The sequence below is a fragment of the Akebia trifoliata genome, chromosome 9 (genome assembly GCF_017979445.1).
Source record: "Akebia trifoliata isolate Shusen 1 chromosome 9, ASM1797944v1, whole genome shotgun sequence".
Classification (NCBI taxonomy): Eukaryota; Viridiplantae; Streptophyta; class Magnoliopsida; order Ranunculales; family Lardizabalaceae; genus Akebia; species Akebia trifoliata.
In genome coordinates, this window is record NC_141383.1 from 17,204,211 (window position 1) to 17,225,109 (window position 20,899).

Consider the following 20,899-nt stretch of genomic DNA (forward strand, 5'->3'; position numbering starts at 1 on the left):
TTATAAAAATAAATAAAAATGAAAATTGGTAATTTCTTAGCCAGATTTAAGGCTTTTAAAAAGGATAGTCGACAACCTTGCAATCGTGTTACATAGGGCTATAGACAAAAAACGCCACAGAGGATCTATTCCCAAATTGAAGCAGACCCTTTGAAGCCCATGTTTCTTGTAGCTCTGCGTTCCACTCTATCCATGGGAGAAAGAAAACAATGTATAAGAAAAAGTACTATAGAGGCATCTAATGTTGATTGCCTGCATTTGATTTAAAAAAAGAGATTTATAATATTTTAACTAGATCCAAGGCTTTTAAAATAGATGGTCATTGTTCTTCCAAAATCAAACGATGGGATTTTACCATCTTATTTAGGGGTGTCAATGGATAGCCGAAATTCGAATTCGAATTCGAAAAATCGGATATTATCCAAAGTTTTCGGATATCGGATTCGGATGTTATTTTAACATTCGAATGAGTTTCGGATACGAATTCGGATATTACAAAATCTGATTTGATAATATACGCTCCGTTTATAAATACATGTATTATGTATTCATGTTATATAATAAAACTTTTATATATATATATATATATATATATATATATATATATATATATATATATATGGGAGCGGTTCAGCAGCCCCATCATGGTGCCCCATATGGTGCCACGCATTTTTCAAAACATGGGTTACAAGCTTTGGAATGAGCTGATTTTTTGTGAGGATGATCTCTATGATGAGGAGATCATCCTCACCAAAAATCAGCTCATTCCAAAACTTCTAACTCCGTCAAAAGTGATTTACAAAAATTGGACGGTCCACGATTCTTCAACTTGTAAACTAGGCTTAGAAATTTCAAAATGAGCTGATTTTTTGTGAAGATGATCTCTTCGCTGTAGAGATCATCCTCACAAAAAATCAGCCTATTCCAAAACTTGTAATCCCATCAAAAGTGATTTACAAAAAGTGCGTGGCACCATATGGGGCACCATAAGGGGCTGCTGAACCGCTCCCTATATATATATATCCTTGTGTATTCAAGTTTTACAACGAAATTTAACTTGAATGTTTATCTTCTCAACCAAAACGCAGAACCAGCGTGGGTTTCGACGATGGATTTCGACTATGCAGCTCCCCATAGCCACCCTCTTCTCCGGCCAGCGAACATGAAGGTTGGTGTTTCCTCCTCTCTCTCTCTGTCTCACACACACACACAGTAAAACTAAAACCCTCTTTTTGTCGATTGTGCGAGCTCCATAACCACATATTCTCCGGTCGGCGATCATCAGGTAGATACTTTATCTCTCTCTCTCTCTCTCTCTGTGTAAAACCGTATATTTTATTCGAATTTTTCATAATTTTTTGTTCAAAAATCAAAGTTTATTTGATTTTAAAATCTTTTTTTTTTTTTTTGCAAAAATCAAAGCTTATTTGATTTTATAGACTGAAATACATTGCAGATTATAATTTCTGAAGAAATTAGGAAAATTGATTTGATTTTTGCCGATTGAATCTACTTTTGTTAGGGTTTTATCGAGTCGAATATATTGGATATCCGATATGTTTTTCGAATTCGAATTCGAATCTTGGTTAATAATATCCGATCAGATTCGAATTTGAATTCGGATATCAATATATTTTTTCTAATTTGAATTCAGATATAGCACTATCCGATCGGATAGCTATCTGTTGACAGCCCTAATCTTATTGATGTGGTGGCTTCAAAACCGTGCAATCGTGGGACATAGGACTACAGGCAAAAAGCACTATAGAAGATCTATTCCTTGAATGTGAGTGGATCCTTTGTAGCCCATATTTCTTGTATCTTCATGTAGCATCCTCTCCATAACTGAAAGAGCATAATTTTTAAGAAAAAGTACAATACAGACCACTAATGTTTATGGCTTATATTTTATTAAAAAAATAAAAATGAAAACTTATAATTTTTTAACCGGATTCAAGACTTCTAAAATGGTCGGTCATTGTTTTTCCGAAGTTAAACGATGAGTTTTTACCATCTTATTGGCATGGCAATTTCACAACCATGCAATCGCGCTATATAGGGATACAAACAAAAAGTGCTACAAAGGATTCATTCCCTAATGGCAGATCCTCTATAGCCCATGTTTCCTATAGCTCGTGTAACACTTTCTCCATATGAGAAAGTGGACAATGTTTAAGAAAAATTATAATACATACTTCTAGTGCTGATGGCCCTGATTTGATTTTAAAAAATTGAATTTTTTTTAATTTTTTATTTTTAATCAGATCTTGGCTACAGATGAAAATCACTACAGAGGATCTGTTCCATGAATGGGAGCGGATCCTTTGTATCCAATATTTCTTGTACCAGTTTCTCTAATGGAGAAAGTGTACAATGTTTAAGAAAAAATACAATACAGACCTTATAGAAGGTAATCACAAGAATCCTGCACTATAGGATCTCCTAGATGTTGCTACCATATGAGAGCCCTCTTTGATATCTCTGTGTTAGGAATGTTTATCTAGAAATCTATGTAATAAGGAAACTTTCTCTCTTTGACATTATGTTTATAGAAAGTATACACTGTGTAAATCTCCCATAAGAGGAATGTATCTTCTATAAATAAAGCTCTCCTCTCTTCAATGAAAGTAAGAGAAGAAGACATTACAGGAAATTCATTACTTCACTTGGTATCAAAGTAGTCGATCAATCTTTCTTCATCACCTATGGCTGCCAATTCTTCCAACTCAAACAAAGTGGTTGAGAGTTCTCCCACACAGACATCCTGTTCTAGCCCCATCCTTCAAACACCATCTCCTCATGCCCTCCCTCTTCCCTCTCCTTCCCTCACTCACATTCACCACCTCATTTCTGTTAAACTTGACCGGAATAATTACTTGCTATGGCGTTCTCAATTCATGCCTTTACTAATCAGCTACGACTTAGAGGGCTACGTTGATGGGTCTCTCCATTGTCCCCCTCGTATGCTCCCCAATGGCGATGGCTCCATCAATCCCGCCTATCTAACTTGACGAAAAAAAGATCAAGTGCTTCTTGGCTGGCTTCTGTCATCTCTCACAAAACCTGTGCTTGCTCAAGTTGTTGGACACACCACCACTCGTGCAGTCTGGCTCGCACTTGAGAAACAATTTGCCTCACGCTCTCGTGCTCACCTCATGCACCTCCGATGCGAGCTACAGACCATACGAAAAGGTAGTCAATCTATGTCAGATTATTTTTCCCGAGCGAAACAGCTCGCCGATAGCCTTGCTGCGTCCAGTCATCCTATGCCAGAATCTGATTTACAACAGTGTATTCTCAATGGCCTTGACTCTACATACGATGCTGTTGTGACTTCCTTGACTGCTACCCTTGAGGATTTACCCATGGATGACTTTCAAGCCCATTTAATGGCTTTTGAGATGCGTCTTAATTCACAACATGCTATACTATCAACATCCCCGCTGGCTAATGTTGCTACCACCAAACGTGGTCCACATGGCCCTCCACCCTACACACGAAGCCAACAAAATCAGCAACGCAGACGCAATCATGGCCGTAACAATGGTCGTAATCACCAAGGACAACGTCCTCAGCATCCATCCCCACAGGCTGGCCCTTGTCAATTATGTGGCCGCAAGAACCACACAGCAGGGACATGTTGGTACAGGTTTGATCAGAGTTATCATCCTTCATCTACCACACCCAATGTTGCTGCCTATGTGGCTGCCCATTCCTTCCCATCTGACATCAACTGGTATCCTAACAATGGTGCTACTAATCATGTTACCTCTGATTTGAACAATCTTCACATCCGTTCCGAGTATGATGGTCCGGATCAGTTGCATGTTGGTAATGGCTCTAACCTTTCCATATCTCATGTTGGTAAGTCCACCTTCACCCATGATAATAAAACCTTCATTCTTGACAACATTCTTCATGTTCCTAAAATTTCCACAAACTTATTATCAGTTTCTAAATTTACTTCTGATAATAATGTTATCTTTGAGTTTCACCCAACCTTTTTTGTTGTTAAGGACCGATGCACGGGGAAGGTAGTTCTTCAAGGGCCGAATAAGGGAGGTCTCTACTCACTAGGATGCTATCATGACACTCCACCATCTCCTATCTTCCCATCCGCCTTCATTGGTGAACGTACCTCCTTGGACATTTGGCATCAACGTCTCGGGCACCCTATGATGAAAACTGTTAAAGCTATTGTCACATCTCATTCTCTTCCTATTAGGACCAAAGAGTCTAGTTTTTGTTCTTCTTGTCAAGTTAGCAAGAGTCACAAACTTCCATTTGTTTCTAGTTCAACCATTTATAAATCTCCACTAGAGTTAATTGTTTCTGATATTTGGGGTCCTTCACCCTTTATATCTCGTGATGGTTTTAGATATTACTTACTTTTTATGGATGCTTTTAGTCGATATGTTTGGATTTTTCCCTTATCTCATAAATCTGATGCTTTGACAGTGTTTATTTCCTTTAAAACCAAAATTGAGAATTTACTTAGTCGAAAGATCAAAGTCTTTTAATCTGACAATGCTGGGGAATTTCGTAAATTCAAGTCCTTTTTTGATTCTCATGGCATTACCCATCGGTTCTCATGCCCACACACTTCTCAACAAAACGGCTTAGCAGAACGTCGTCATTGACACATTGTCGAGACAGGACTTACCCTTATGGCTACTGCTTCTACTCCTTATGACTATTGGGCCGATGCTTTTCAAACTGCTTGCTATTTGGTGAATCGCCTCCCCTCTTCGGTCCTTCATAACAAGTCTCCCCTTGAAGTCTTATTCAACAAAAACCCTGATTACACTACTCTTCGTGTCTTTGGGTGCACTTGTTATCCATACCTTCGCCCTTACAACGCTAACAAGCTTTAGTCTCGTTCTCTCCCTTGTGTGTTTCTTGGGTATAATCCTTCTCATAAAGGTTATCGATGCCTTCACTTACCCACAAATCGTTTGTACATTTCCCATCACGTTGTATTTGATGAAGGGACCTTCCCATTTGTGGCTTTGAAGAATAGCTATTCGCCTATTTTACATCATGTTTCCTTTCCAATATCTGCACCATTCCTACAACCCTTGCTACCCTTGAACACCACTATGCCACATGGCTTCCCTCTACAATCGCCCATTTTGCCACCCATTTCCTCACCACCTATTTCCCCTATATTACCCTCATCATTTCGTGTCTCTCGACCACTCACATCTTTACCTTTTGACTAATCACATTCCCCTCCAACCAACCAACCTCCCCTAAATCACCAACATGATTCAATCGAGTCGCCATTACCATCATCTCCTGTTCCCCCTATGATGCAAAATGACCATGTTATGATTACAAGAGGAAAAATGGGTGTCTTTAAGCCCAAAGCTTTCACTGCCACCAAACACCCTCTCCCTAATGACGTTCTGGATGAGCCCACATGTTTTTCTCAAGCAAATGGTGATCCTAATTGGCGGTTTGCCATGGTTACAGAGATTAATGCACTCATACGTAAATGGTACTTGGAGTTTAGTTCCCTCTACTCCAAAGTTGAATATTGTGGGCAGTAAATGGGTCTTCAAATTAAAAAGGAAACCTGATGGGTCCATTGAGCGTTACAAAGCCCGTCTTGTTGCTAAGGGCTTTAATCAACAAGAAGGCATTGACTACGGTGAAACATTCAGTCCGGTTGTTAAACCATGCACTATTCGCACTGTTCTAAGTATTGCATTGTCTAAAGGATGGCCGCTGCATCAGCTGGACGTTCAAAATGCCTTTTTTCATGGCGTCCTTGATGAGGAGGTGTATATGAAACAACCTCCTTGGTTCACTGATCCTCGCTTCCCTCATCACGTGTGTCGATTACATAAGTCTCTTTATGGTCTTTTACAGGCACCGAGAGCATGGTATCATCGGCTCAGTTCTTTTCTTCAGAACATTGGCTTCCTTGATTCTAAAGTAGATAGCTCCTTATTTATCAAATCCACGCCTCAGTCTATGATTTATATGCTTGTCTACGTTGATGACATCATTATCACTGGGTCTAACATGGATTGCAAGCACTCTGGCTCTACGTTATCTGATCCAACCCAATATCGGAGTGTTGTTGGTGCTTTACAATATCTCACTCTTACTAGACCAGACATTGCATTCTCTGTCAGTAAGGTGTGTCAATTCATGCAGAATCCTTCTGAAGAGCATTGGAATGCTGTTAAACATATTTTACGTTATCTCAAGAATACAACTCATTATGGTCTTCACCTACGACCATCCAAATCCTTTGCCTTGAGTGCTTTCTCTGATGCCGATTGGGCTGGTTGTCCAGATGATCGTCGTTCTACTAGTGGATATTGCATTTTTCTAGGTCCGAACCTTATATCTTGGAGTGCCCGCAAACAAAAGACCGTCTCCAGGTCTAGTACTGAATCCGAATATAGAGGAGTGGCTATTGCTACAGCTGATTTGACATGGATTCAATCTCTTCTACGTGAACTTGGTATTTCTAATGTCTCTCCCCCTATACTTTGGTGTGATAACATTGGTGCTACTTATCTTACCGCGAATCCGGTTTTTCATGCCCGCACTAAACATATTGAGATTGATTATCACTTTGTGCGCGAAAAAGTTGCTAGTCGAGTTCTTGATGTTCGGTTCATATCCTCTAAAGATCAAATTGCCGATATATTTACCAAGGGCCTCACTTATCCGCAATTTTCTACTCTTCGATCCAAGTTAACCGTTCAAGAAAGCCCGCCTAACTTGAGGGGGCGTATAGAAGGTAATCACAAGAATCCTGCACTATAGGATCTCCTAGATGTTGCTGCCATATGAGAGCCCTCTTTGATATCTCTGTGTTAGGAATGTTTATCTAGAAATCTATGTAATAAGGAAACTTTCTCTCTTTGACATTATGTTTATAGAAAGTATACACTGTGTAAATCTCCCATAAGAGGAATGTATCTTCTATAAATAAAGCTTTCCTCTCTTCAATGAAAGTAAGAGAGGAAGACATTACAGGAAATTCATTACTTCACTTTAATGTTGATAGACTCAATTTGATTTAAAAAATATAAAAATGCAAACTTATAATTTTTTAATAAGTCGAAGACTTTTAAAATGGACTGTCACTGTTCTTTTGAAGTCAAACAAAAGGATTTTACCATCTTATTGACATGACAGTTTCAAGGCCGTGCAATCGCACTACATAGGGCTACAGACAAAAATTGTTATAGAGAATCCGTTCTCTGAATGAGAACGGATCTTTTGTGGCCTATGTTTCCTGTTACTTCCCGTAGTACTCTCTCCACGGGAGAAAGAAGATAATATTTTAAAAAAAGTACAATATTAACCTCTAATGTTGATTGCTTAGATATTATTTATAAAAATACTAATAATGAAAATATATAATTTTTTAAGAATATACAAAACTTTTAAAATGGACGGTCACTGTTCATCCAAATTGAAACGGTGGGATTTTACCATCTTATTGACGTCACGGTTTCACAACCGCGCAATCACGCTACATAGGGATACAAAAAAAATAGCACTACAAAGGATCCATTCCTTGGATGGGAAAGGAGCCTCTATACCTCAGGTTTCTTGTAGCTTCATGTAGCACTCACTCCATAAGAGAAAAAAAGACGTTGTTTAAGAAAAATCTCAATACATACCTCTAATGTTGATGGCTTAGATTTGATTTTAAAAAAATAAAAATTTATAATTTTTAACTAGATCAAAGGTTTTTAAAATGGATGGTCAATGTTCTCCAATGTCAAACGGTGGTATTTTACCATCTTATTCATGTGGTGATTTCACAATTGTGCAATCGCGCCATAGACAAAAAGCGCTTTAGAGGATCTGTTCCTTTAATTGAGTGGATCCTCTGCAGCCCAGTTTTCTTATAGATTCATATATAACACTCTCGTCATTGGAGAAAGGTGACAATATTTGAAAAATTACAATACAGACCTCAAATGTTGATGGCTTAGCTTTTATTTTAAAAATATAAAAATGAAGATTTATAATTTTTTAATTAGATCCAAGGTTTTTAAAATAGACAATTATTGTTCTTCCAAAAATCAATGGTGGGATTTTACCATCTTATTTGTGTGGCGGTTTCACAACCGTGCAATCGCACTATATAGGCTACACTCAAAAATTGCTAAAGAGGATTCATTCACCCTTTGGGAGCGGATCGTCTGTAACCCGTTTTTCTTGTAGCATCATGTAACACTCTATCAATAGGAGAAAGAAGACAATGCTTAAAAATAATACAATATAGACATCTAATGTTGATGGCAAATAATTGATTCTAAAAAAATAAAAATAAAAATTTATAAATTTTTAACCGGATCCGAAGCTTTAAAATGGAAAGTTACTATTGTTCTAAAGTAAAACAATGGAATTTTAATATCTTATTGATTGGGCTATTTCACAAACTTACACTTGCGCGACATAAGGATATAGATAAAATGCTCAACAAAGGATCAATTTCCTGATTGTGTGTGGATCCTCTATAGCCCATATTTCCTGTAACTTCGTGTAGCATTGTCTCAATAGGAGAAATAAGACAATGTTTAAGAAAAAGTACATTACAAACCTCTAATGTTGATGGCTTAAATTTAACTTCAAAAGATAAAAATGATAATTTATGATTTTTCACAAGATCCAAGGCTTTTAAAATGAACGGTCACTCTTCTTCCAAAGTCAAATGATAGGATATTACCATCTTATTGTCGTGGCTGTCTCACAATCATGCAATCACTCTCATAAGACTACAAACAAAAATCGTTATAGAGGATCCGTTCCCTGGATGGGAGTGGATTCTTTTTATCCAATACTTCTTGTAGCTTCATGTAGCACTTTCTGTTAAAAATTTACGATAGAGGAAGAAAATTAACTTCTAGGCTCGAAAAGATTCGATCTCTTTTAGACAAATATTCTCCCCTACTGGTTGAACCAAAGTACACAAGGGATCGACGAACAAATGCCTTCAGAATACAAAGAAGTCTTACACTCAATATACTAAATCAGATTATGTACGATCTGATTTAGCTTAAAACACTCGAAAAAATAACAAACTGATGATGATTAGATCTTAAGCTTAGAGAGAGGAGAATGCAAAAATTTTCAGTGAAGAAATTTGAATTCTGGTTGGCTTTTTATAGCCATTCCTGTGTCTGTTGACCAAGAGTTATGATTTAATGTCTCTTGGTCTAATAGTCGTTAGATTGTGCCTTATTTGAGATCTAACAATCCAGATTGCACCCTATCGAACGTATGTGTCTCATGTCCTGTAACTAATACCTTTTAGTTGAATCTGTTTAATCTAGTGGCTTTGATCGCGTCCAATCAGTTGCCATTTGATCTAACGGATCCGATCGTTCCTGATCGGATACCAATCATGAACCAACACACCTGATCGATTCTAATTAGGTACAATCATGAATCGACGCATCTAATCGTTTCTGATCAGGTACTATAGCGATTCATCGCACCTGATCATTCTGATCAGGTACTACCTTAATCCAACGCATCGGATCGTTCTCGATCCGGTATTATTTCGATCCATCGTATCCGATCGGATACTAACTTGATCGTGCGGTGCTGATCGCACCCAATTAATCACACTTGACGGATCAACCACAGTCGTTGGATGGTTTCGTAGCCCGAAAACTTTAAGGCTCCCCAGCTCCTCGCTACGATGAGTACGTGCAAAGTGCAAAATGCGCCTTAAAGCGCCCTAAACGCCCAATCGCCCTTTCGCTCGTCGCACATGCTCGTGCGCGGGTGGTGCTTCGCACCACCTCGAAGCACTGGATAAAAGCCTAAAGGTGTGACATAAATATAACTAACTATGTTGGCTATTACTTATAAGGTACACCACTTTTTTACTTGTGAGCGATGTGGGACTAAACCTTATATACACAAAAAACCTCAAAATCTAACTTAAGGAAAAATAAATCAAATAATTCACAAAATACTTATTTTATTTTGAAAATACTTAACAAATCCCCCACTATTTCAAAATATAAATAGTTGAAATATATATATATATATATATATATATATATATATATATATATATAATATTAAAACAGCTGCACCACTAAATGGCTACCTACGTACCCAAATAGGGATCAAGCTTCCGTAGTTCTTACAACTAAAGAACGATTAAATGATTATATCAGTTTAAAAAAAAATTTGCATCATCGTAGAGATTAATACATAGATGAGAGGTATCTTTTGGATTTGAACATTCACTTAGTATAAACAACCAAAGCTTTGTCAAGGTGCTGTGGTGAACGTATCTTGAACCAAGGACCCTTAAAGACGAGTCGGATTTTTCACACATACTTTTCTCCATGAGGTTGAGTGTTCTATTTACTTTGCACATTAATGGCCATGCGTTATATCCTAATTTCATGAGTGTTTTTAGAAACAGTCTAGTTTTCATAGGAAACGGCCTGATTTCCTCACTCATATAGGTAAGTTCACTTGAAGTGATTCTGCAAGTCACTAGTTAAAATTTTAGAACTTATTAAGGATTTGCATCTATCCTTTATCTTGTAGAAACCAATACTATATTTAGAAAGTGGGATAAATTAGTTCTAGTGTCCTGCTAAACCATTTATTTGACTTGTTTGTACCCATTGAACCTTGTCTATCTATTTCAAGACAAAGGTTGGATTCCCATCAAAGGTGATTGATTTATTTTATAGACCTTAGTCCCATTCCTTTAGAAGTTTTAGATATCATATCTTTTAAAAGTCCTTTAGTTAAAGGATCCGTTAAATTCCTATTAGATTCCACATAGTCGACTGTAATTACTCCACTTTTGAGTAATTGTCTCACAAAATTGTGTCTAAGGCTTATGTGCCTTGATTTTCCATTGTACGCTTTACTTTTAACTTTGTACAATGTTACCTGACTATCACAGTTGATCATTATAGCTAGAGTGGGCTTCTTCCATAATGGTATATCCATTAATAGATTTCTTAGCCACTCTGCCTCTTTACATGAATCTACCAATGCTATCATTTCTGATATCATGGTAGAGTCTGAAATACAAGTCTACTTCTTAGATGCCCAAGAAATAGCAGCTCCACCTAACGTAAAGATCCAGCCAATTATAGACTTTGAATTTGACTCGACATTATTCCAACTTGTATTACTGTACCCTTCAAGTACATTTGAATATCCTTGATAATGTAGTCCATAGTCTAAAGTCCCATTTAAGTACCTTAAAACTCTAGATACAGCATTCCAATGCTCGGTACTTGGATTACTAGTAAAACGACATAACACACCTACTACGTGTGCAATGTCAGGTCTTGTGCAATGCATAACATACATAAGACTCCTAATAACACTTGCATATTCTAATTGAGCTTTAGCACGACCAGTGTTCTTGATTAATTTGATACTAGGATCCATAGGAGTAAGGGCTAGTTTATGATCAAAATGACCATATTTCTTCAAAATTGTCTCAATATAATGAGATTGTGACAAAACCATTGCATTGTCTTTTCTTAGGATTTTAATTCCTAACATTACATCAGCCTCCCCTAAATCTTTTATATCAAAATTAGTAGATAGAAACTTTTTGATTTCTTCTACACATTCAATGTTAGTTCGAAATATTAAAATGTCATCAACATAAAGACAAATAATGACACCAACATTATTTTCAAATTTGCAGTAAATTCACTTGTCAGCATCATTTACTTTGAAACCATAAGATAAGACTATTTTATCAAATTTCTCATGCCATTGGAGAGGAGCTTGCTTTAAACCATAAAGTGATTTAATTAGTTTGTAAACTTTCTTTTCTTGACCAGGTTTGACAAAATCTTCCAGCTGCTCCATATAAATTTTTTCTTCTAAATCACCATTTAGAAAAGTTGTTTTTACATCCATTTGATGGATAACCATTTTATGAATGGAAGTAAGAGAAATTAGTAGTCGAATAGATGATATCCGAGCTACTGGAGCATATGTATCAAAATAGTCTATCCCGTGTCTCTGTTTAAAGCCTTTAGCAACTAATCTAGTTTTAAACTTATTTATTGATCCATCTGCGTTCAATTTCTTCTTAAAAATCCATTTACACCTTATAGGTTTCGCACCTGGGGGTAAATTTGAGAGAACCCAAGTCTGATTAGAAATAATCGAATTCATCTCATCATTAATGGCTTATTTCCAAAATAATGAATCTCTAGAGTTTATAGCCTCAGAAAATGTGTTCATCTCTCTCTACATTTAATATGAACTTAATAATATTCTTGACTTCATATTTATCTCCTTCAACGAGATAAACTAGAAAGTCAGGTCCAAATGTGCGTTCAACTCTAACTCTCTTACTTCTCCTAGGTTCAAGATCTTGTTGATCAGAACCTGGGTCACCACTAGTGTTATTTTGAACAGGTTGATGAATCTGTTTAGGAATAGAATTTTCAGAAATTGGATCATAAGAACTTGACTTAGTCAAATCCTCAAAAAATTCTACATCTACAGATTCAATGATATCACCAGTTTCCAGATCTAGAAAACGATAAGTTAGGCAATTCTGGGAATAATCAATAAATACATACTTGTAGGTTCTAACTCCTAACTTTGGTCTCTTAGGATTGGGTTTTATTACATAGGCAAAACACCCCCATTCTTTGAGACGATTAAGATTAGGCTTCCTTTTGAACCAAAATTCATAAGGGGTAACATTATTTTTCTTTGTTGGAACTCTATTCAAAATATAACAAGTAGAAAGAATTGTTTCTCCCACTAACGAGTAATATAATCTTGAACTAATTATCATAGTATTTACCATTTCAATTAAAGTTCTATTCTTTCTTTCTGCAACTCCATTTTGTTGCGGCGTGTAAGGAGCCGTAACTTGATGGATAATGTCATGAGTTTCACAAAACTTAATGAACTCATTTGGATAGTATTCACCACCCCTATCAAAACGTAGAATCTTAATTTTATGGTTAAGTTAATTTTTAACTTCTGCCTTAAAGATTCAAAATTTCTCAAAAACTTCATTTTTAGTTTTCATTAAATAAATATATGAATACTTTGAGTAATCATCAATGAAGGTAACAAAATATCTATTGCATCCACGTGTTTTACTATTAAGATCGCATACATCACTATGAATAAGCTCTAAAATAGTAGATGTTCTTTCAACAGATTTAAAGGATTTTCTAGTTATCTTAGATTGAACACAGGTTTGGCATTTAGAAATATTCTCTAAGTTACACTTAGGAATAAGTCCTAGATTAATTATACGTTTAATTGAACCATAATTAACGTGTCCTAATTTACCATGCCACAAACATAATGAATCAACAATATACAAAACAGAAGAAATTTCATTATCTAGATTTAGGCGTATCATGTCATTACAAGAATAACCATGTCCCACAACTTCATTGTTCTTGGACAAGGTAAATCGATTTGATTCATACACAAGCTTGAAACCTGATTTATTAAGCAGGTCTCCTGACACGAGATTCTTAGAGAGTTCTGGAACATGAAAAATATTGAAAAGAAGTACAGTTTTCCTAAAAATGAATCTAAGAGCCACAGTCCCAACTCCGAGAATGTTGGAAAGTGAACCGTTTGCCATTTTCACTTTTGTACCTTCACCACAAGGTTCATATCTTGTGTAGAGAATTTTATCATTACAGAAGTGATCTGTTGCTCTGGTGTCAACCCACCAACCACTTTTGTTTGACACAACATGTGCAAGTGAACGAGTATGGGAAACTATTGCAATCATTGGTTCCTTTATCACTACTGTATTTGCTTCTTTCTTGAATTCCTTCTTTTGATGTCGGCATTCTCATGCATAATGACCAGGCTTATTACAATAAAAGTACTTGCTGTTTTTCTTCTTTTCTTATCAGATTTCTTCTTGAAGGAGGAAGTTCTCTTAGATTTTAACCTAAAATCAACTTTCTTGGGCTTATCACCCTCAATCAAGTTAACTTTGGTTTTCTCTATTTCTTCATTTTATGTTTTCTATTACGAACATCTTCTTCTATACGAAGGTGACGTTGTAGAGATTCCAAAGTATACTTCTTCTCCTCATGCTTCATCTTCTTCTTGTAACTTTTCCAGGATTGAGGAAGCTTTGATATGATAGCTCCCATTTGAAAATCTTCTGGAAGATTGATTCCGACAATCTTAAGATCCCCAACGATTAATTGAAGTTCATGTACTTGGGACAGAAGTGGTTTGTCAAACTCAAAATAATTACTAATAAGAAATTTTTGATTACTTGCTTCTTCTATTTTGTATTTGTTCTCCAAGGCTTTCCAGAAATCTTTGGCCGAGTTGATCGTACGGTAGATATCGTTAATCGAATTGGAGAGAGCATTAAGAATGTAGATTTTGCACAGAAAATCATCCGTCTTTTGTTTCTTACGCCTTTCTTTCAATTTCGTACTGTCTTCTGGAGTAGCCTCAGGAATGAGTTCTAGATTATCATCTAGAACGGAGGTTATGTTTAGTGTAGTTAGGAAGAACAACACTTTATGTTGCCATCTAGTAAAGTGTTGTCCATCAAATCGGTCAAGATGAGAATGAAATGTCGAAGCCTCCATCGAATAAAAGGATATTTGTCTAAAACTGTTAGAAATTTACGATGGAAAAAGAAAATTAACTTCTAGGCTCGAAAAGATTCGATCTCTTTTAGACAAATATTCTCCCCTACTGGTTGAGCTAAAGTACACAAGGGATCAACGAACAAATGCCTTCAAGATACAAAGAAGTCTTACACTCAATATACTAAATCAGATTATGTACGATTTGATTTAGCCTAGAACACTCGAAAAAATAAAAAACTGATGATGCCTAGATCTTAAGCTTAGAGAGAGAAGAATACAGAATTTTTCAGTGAAGAAATCTGAATTCTGGTTGGCTTTTTATAGCCACTCCTGTGTCTGTTGACCAATAGTCTTGATTTAATGTCTTTTGGTCTAATAGTTGTTAGATTGTGCCTTATCTGAGATCTAACGATCCAGATTGCACCCTATCGAAGGTATGTCTCATGTCCTTTAACGAATACCTTTTAGTTGAATCTGTTTGATCTAGTGGCTCTGATTGTGTCCGATCAGTTGCCATTTAATCTAACGGATCTGATCGTTCCTGATCAGATACCAACCATGAACCAATACACCTGATCGATTCTGATTAAGTACAATCATGAATCAACGTATCTGATCGTTTCTGATCAGGTACAATCATGAATCAACTCATCTGATTGTTTCTAATCAGGTACTATATCGATCCATCGCACCTGATCATTCTGATCAGGTACTACCTTAATCCAACACATCAGATCGTTCTCAATCCGGTATTATTTTGATCCATCGTATCCGATCGGATACTAACTTGATCGTGCGGTGCTGATCGCACCCGATTCATTACACTTGACGGATCAACCACAGCCGTTTCTAATCAGGTAATATATCGATCCATCGCATCTGATCATTCTGATCAGGTACTACTTTAATCCAACGCATCGGATTGTTCTCGATCCAGTATTATTTCGATCCATCGTATCCGATCGGATACTAACTTGATCGTGCGGTGCTGATCGCACCCAATTCATCATACTTGACGGATCAACCACAACCGTTGGATGGTTTCGTATCCCAAAAACTTTAAGGCTCCCTAGATCCTCGCGACGATGCGTAAGTGTGAAGTGCAAAGTGTGCCTCAAAGTGCCCAATGCGCCCTAAACGCCCAATCGCCCTTTCGCAAGTCGCACATGCGCGTGCGCGGGTGGTGTTTTGCACCACCTCAAAGTACTGGATGAAAGCCTAAAGGTGTGACACAAATACAACTAAGTAGGTTGGTTATTACTTATAAGGTACACCACTTTCTTACTTGTGAGCGATGTGAGACTAAACCTTAAATACACAAAAAACCTCAAAATCTAACTTAAGGAAAAACAAACCAAAAAATTCACAAAATACTTATTTTATTTTGAAAATACTTAACATTTTCTCCATAGGAGAAAGTGTACAATGTGTAAAAAAAAATACAATATAGACCTCTAATGTTGATATCCTCAATCTGATTTTAAAAAAAATAAAAATGAAAATTTATAATTTTTAACAAGATCGAAGACATTTAAAATAGATGGTCACTATTCTTCCGAAGTCAAATGGTAGGATTTTGCCATCTTATTGACGTGATGGTTTCACAGCCGTGAAATCGCACTATATAGGGAAAAAGGCAAAACTCACTATTTAGGATCTGTTCCTTGAATAGGAATGGGTCCTCTATATGCAATATTTCCTGTATTTTCATGTAACAGTTTCTCCAATGGAGAAAGTGTACAATGTTTAAGGGTACAATACAAACCTCTAATGTTGGTAGCCTCGATTTGATTTTAAAAAAATAAAATGAAAATTTATAAGTTTTTAACAAGATCCAAGACTTTTAAAATGCAAGGTCAGTATTCTTCTGAAGTAAAATATTAGGATTTTACAATCTTATTGACGAGACAATTTCATGGACATGCAATGGCCCTACGTAAAGCTACAGACAAAAATTGTTATAGAGGATCCATTCCCTGAATGGGAGTGGATCCTCTATATCCAATATTTCTTGTAGTTTCGTATAGCACTTTCTTCAAAGGAGAATGTGTAAAATTTTTAAGAAAAACTACAATACAGACCTCTAATGTTGATAGCCTCGATTTTATTTTAAAAAAATAAAAATAAAAATTTATAATTTTTTAACAAGATCCAAGACTTTTTAAATGGATGATCACAGTTCTTCCAAAATCAAACGGTAGGATTTTATTATCTTATTGACGTTACGACTTCATGGTTGTGCAATCGCGCAACATAAGGCTATAGACAAAAGGTGCTATATAGGATTTGTTCCCTGAATGGGAGTGGATCTTTTGTAGCCTATATTTCCTGTGACTTCATGTAACACTCCCTCCATAGTAAAAAGAAGACAATGTTTAAGAAAAGATATACATACCTCTAATGTTGATGTACTAGATTTAATTTAAAAATAATAATAATGAAAATAATTTTTTTTTAAGAATATCAAAATATTTAAAATGGATGGTCACTAATTTTCCAAATTCAAACGATGGGATTTTACCATCTTATTGACGTGACAATTTCATGGCCGTGCAATCACGCTACATAGGGCTACAGACAAAAAAGCATTATAGAGGATTCTTTCCTTGAATTAGAGTGGATCATTTCTAGCTCATGTTTCCTATAACTTCGTGTAACATTCTCTCCATAGGAAAGAGAGGACAATGTTTAAGAAAAAGTACAATACATAACTCTAATGTTGATTGTTTAGATTTGATTTTCAAAAATTAAAAATAATTTTTTTTTAATTTTTAACCATATCCAATGGTTTTAAATTTGACGGTCACTTTCCTTCCAAAGAAAAATAATGGATTTTTACCATCTTATTGATGTGGAAGATTCACTACCATGAAATCGAGTTACATAGGGTTACAAAAAAATGTTATAGAGGATCCATTCCCTAAATGGGAGCGGGGCCTCTGTAGCTCATGCTTCCTGGAGCTTTATGTGGCACTTTCTCCACAGGAAAAAGTTGACAATATTTAAAAAAAGTACAATTCAAAGCTCTAATGTTAATGGCCTAGATTTGATTTTAAAAGAATAAAAATAAAAATTAATATTTTTTTAACCAGATCCAAGGCTTTTACAATTGTTGGTCACTATTCTTCCAAAGTCAAATGATGGGATTTTACCATTTTATTGATGTAGCTACTTCACAACCATGCAATCGCACTATATAAGGCTAAGACAAAAAGTATTACAGACGATATGTTCCATGAATGCGACTGGATCCTTGGTAGCCAATGTTTCCTATAGTGTCATGTACTATTCTCTCTATAAGTGAACAGTAACAATGTGTAAGAAAAAGAACAATATTGTAATACCTCAAGTTTTTAACTCGTATCACGAGAAAATTAAATAGTAAAATTTTGAACAAAATTCTGAAAGAGAGACTTAGGGTAAAACACTCGAATTTGATTATATTCATTTTTTTTATAAAAATTGACTTTGCCATTGGATTCAAAATGGCTGAAAAACATACTTTAGCCTGTAAGCACTCTCAAATTTGAGTTCGGACGAAAAAATTATAAAATCCTCGAATTTTGTGTCGAGTGGGACCTTAGAGGATGAATTTTTGTCATAGTGGGAATTAGTAAAATCCGATTACACGATTAGATCTATAATGAAAAATTATATAGAATGGACTACTCATTCGTCGATTTTCGAGTTCAAAAAGTCGAAATACCACCAATGATAGAAACAAATTAAAAATACCAAGTATTCCCCTCAAGTTTTTTTATAAAAGAATAAACCTATTCTTTTATTTCATTTCTCTTCTCTCCAAACGATCTAAAGACAGTTGATTGAAACCCAAGGATTTCCCATCTCCTTCTCATCAGGATCCCTCGCGAACGAGTCCAAGTTTATCATCAATGAAGAAGAAAAAATCGTCGGCAACGACAAACTTTACAACCTCCCCACTTTTGATCTTCGTTTCTCTTCTTTTCTCACTGTCGCTCATAAAAAAATCAGCAAATGGGTTTTGACACATCCCACTCGAAGTTTCATCTAGCTTAAAGAAAGGCGGTTCTTCATTGTAAAAGGGAGGAAACACTGTCATCGAGAATTCGCAACCAATTCGTTCGTTTTGCACCCAAGTGATTCCAACCTTGAGTTTCATGCTATCAAATCTCGACTTTTGTACTTGCTAATCAGCTCCTACAATCTCGATCTTTGGTAGGAGACTCTCAATTCCTATTGGTAATTGTAGATTTTGAAATTTGCATCTAGGACTTTGATCGAAATTGTAATGTTGATTTAAAATGTAAAATTCTTTTCATTTGTTTCAAATTCACACTAAGACCATAATATTGTAACAATCAAATCATGAGTCGGATAATGGATCAAATTTTCACGCAACCTACGAGTTGTTGACGGTGTAGCCATTAGAAATTTTTTTTTGACAAAAAATGTGTTTTTCTTTTTGGTTTATTCTCCCCACATTGAGTTTGAGATAAACTTTTTTTTTTTTTTTTTTTTTTTTACGAAAAATGTGTTTTTTGACAGAAACTTTGTTCTTTTTAATTTCTTGAATTGATTTTTAATGAGAATCGAAGAGTCAGCTGATGAACGAAAGATAGAAGTCTTTTACCAAAATTCCCCTAGTGTAAAGCGGTGGTGCTTAAAAATGGACTGACCACGAAGCTAAGTGCAAATAATGGGAGAAAACAAATTTGAAGAAACTTTGAGAGTCGACATGAAAGCATATTATCAACATCTTATGATCACCCTTTGCTCATTGGGTTAACATTTTTATTTTGAAAAACTTGAATCATGCTCGCCTTGACTATGATAAACATTAAAATTGAAAAACTTCCCTTTTTGAAATTTGTTATGGATTCAATCCTTTCCCTTTTAAGTTCATTTGGTCATTGATAAGCATGACTTGATTATCCTCAAACGAGTTCGTATAACTTCTGAGTTTCTACTAGATTGGGTTCTGACACCATCCATTACAAGGATATTCTTCCTCTAGGAGTGAGTGTATTGCTTTGGAGATAACACTGATTTTGTTGTTGACTTTTAAATGTCTTAACTTTTTCCTAGACTATCCTTTCAGGTTTTCAACTTTGCAACATGCCTTAACTTTTGTCTATCCTCTATTTTGCCTAAGCCACCCTTTCGAATTTTCAACTTGACGGACCTTTCATTTTCTTTTCTAAAAGACTTCTCTTGGTGATAGCTCAAACTCCTCTTAGTGATACCTTCCTTTGACCATCTCACATGGTATATAAGAGTACTTTTGTAAGTAGGCTTAGGACAAGATTATGAAAGAGATGATATAAGACTTAAGATCCCAATAATGCCGGATAATGCTCTTAGTCCAGCATTATTATTCTTTTTCTATCAATTCTTTTGATTCTCCAATTTTCAAAATGCCCTTAATTTGACATTTTTATTTCATTTTCTTCTACCCTTTGATGGGTCGTGCAAGATTTATTTGTTTCCTAATTTTGATTTATTATTATTTGTATTATTCAATGTGGGTTGGAGGGTTTCTAATTTTTACCTCTCTTTCCTTTGTATTATTCAATGTGGGTCGGAGGGTTTCAAACTGCAACATTTTTATTTCAACGGAACAATAATTTTGTTAGTCACTAACCTTACTTTATCAAGTTTGTTTCCCAAGAAACTTTGTACTGGGGATTCTCGTCATAAAACTCAAAGGGCTGAGGCTATTCAGTTGTTTAACATACCTTAGAGTGGGTGCTAAGCTCACCAATTTGCGGCATAAAAAAAATGGTCCCAATGATTTTTAGTAAGATTGGAAATCTTACTAAGTCATGTTAGCTCGATCCATAACGTTTGCTTTGAAACAAACTTGATAAGGGAACTTTTGTAATAAAATTGCAATCAATGGGTTTGCCTGGTAAATATCTCTTTTTGTTTTTAATTTTTGATTTTTTAGTTCAATTATTTTGTTAAGACTTTTAATTGGTTAAGATTTTTAATCTTCAATTTATTTTGTTTAATTGGATAATTTTACAAGTTGAATTCATTGATTGGTTAGATTATTATTATTTTTGGATTAAATTAATTATTGTGTTAAGGTTTCAATTTGGTTATTTCGTGTGATTAAGAGTCGAGGTTCCCCTGAGCGAAGAATGATTTCTAATTTTGTTTTGAATTTTCAATGGTAATTTTGTTGACTTGTGCGAATATTGGTGAAAAACTCATTTTTATCTTGGATTGATGATTTTTATATTAAAAAGTTGTGTGTACTTAGCATAACATAGTCTCTAAGTATATCGGGGGTATTTTCATCATTTTGTCGATTTGTATGTATT

At 35.5% G+C, this 20,899-nt stretch overlaps 1 protein-coding gene across 1 annotated transcript; it reads left to right on the forward strand.

Annotated features, from left to right (window-relative positions):
* Positions 1-2,705: 2,705 nt before the first annotated feature.
* On the forward strand, positions 2,706-6,786 carry LOC147394443 (uncharacterized). Its single transcript, XM_086453302.1, has 3 exons — positions 2,706-2,961; positions 3,079-4,259; positions 5,476-6,786. Exons 1-3 carry the CDS (start codon positions 2,706-2,708, stop codon positions 6,784-6,786), a joined length of 2,748 nt encoding a protein of 915 aa, XP_086309428.1.
* Positions 6,787-20,899: the final 14,113 nt, after the last annotated feature.

Bases quoted from the DNA above. Each gene is read 5' to 3' on its own strand.
- LOC147394443 (XM_086453302.1), top strand. From the start codon at position 2,706: ATGGCTGCCAATTCTTCCAACTCAAACAAAGTGGTTGAGAGTTCTCCC. The intron at 2,962-3,078 runs GTATGCTCCCCA...TGCTTGCTCAAG, and splicing joins GTCTCTCCATTGTCCCCCTC to TTGTTGGACACACCACCACT. The intron at 4,260-5,475 runs GTTAGCAAGAGT...CCATGGTTACAG, and splicing joins GTTTTTGTTCTTCTTGTCAA to AGATTAATGCACTCATACGT.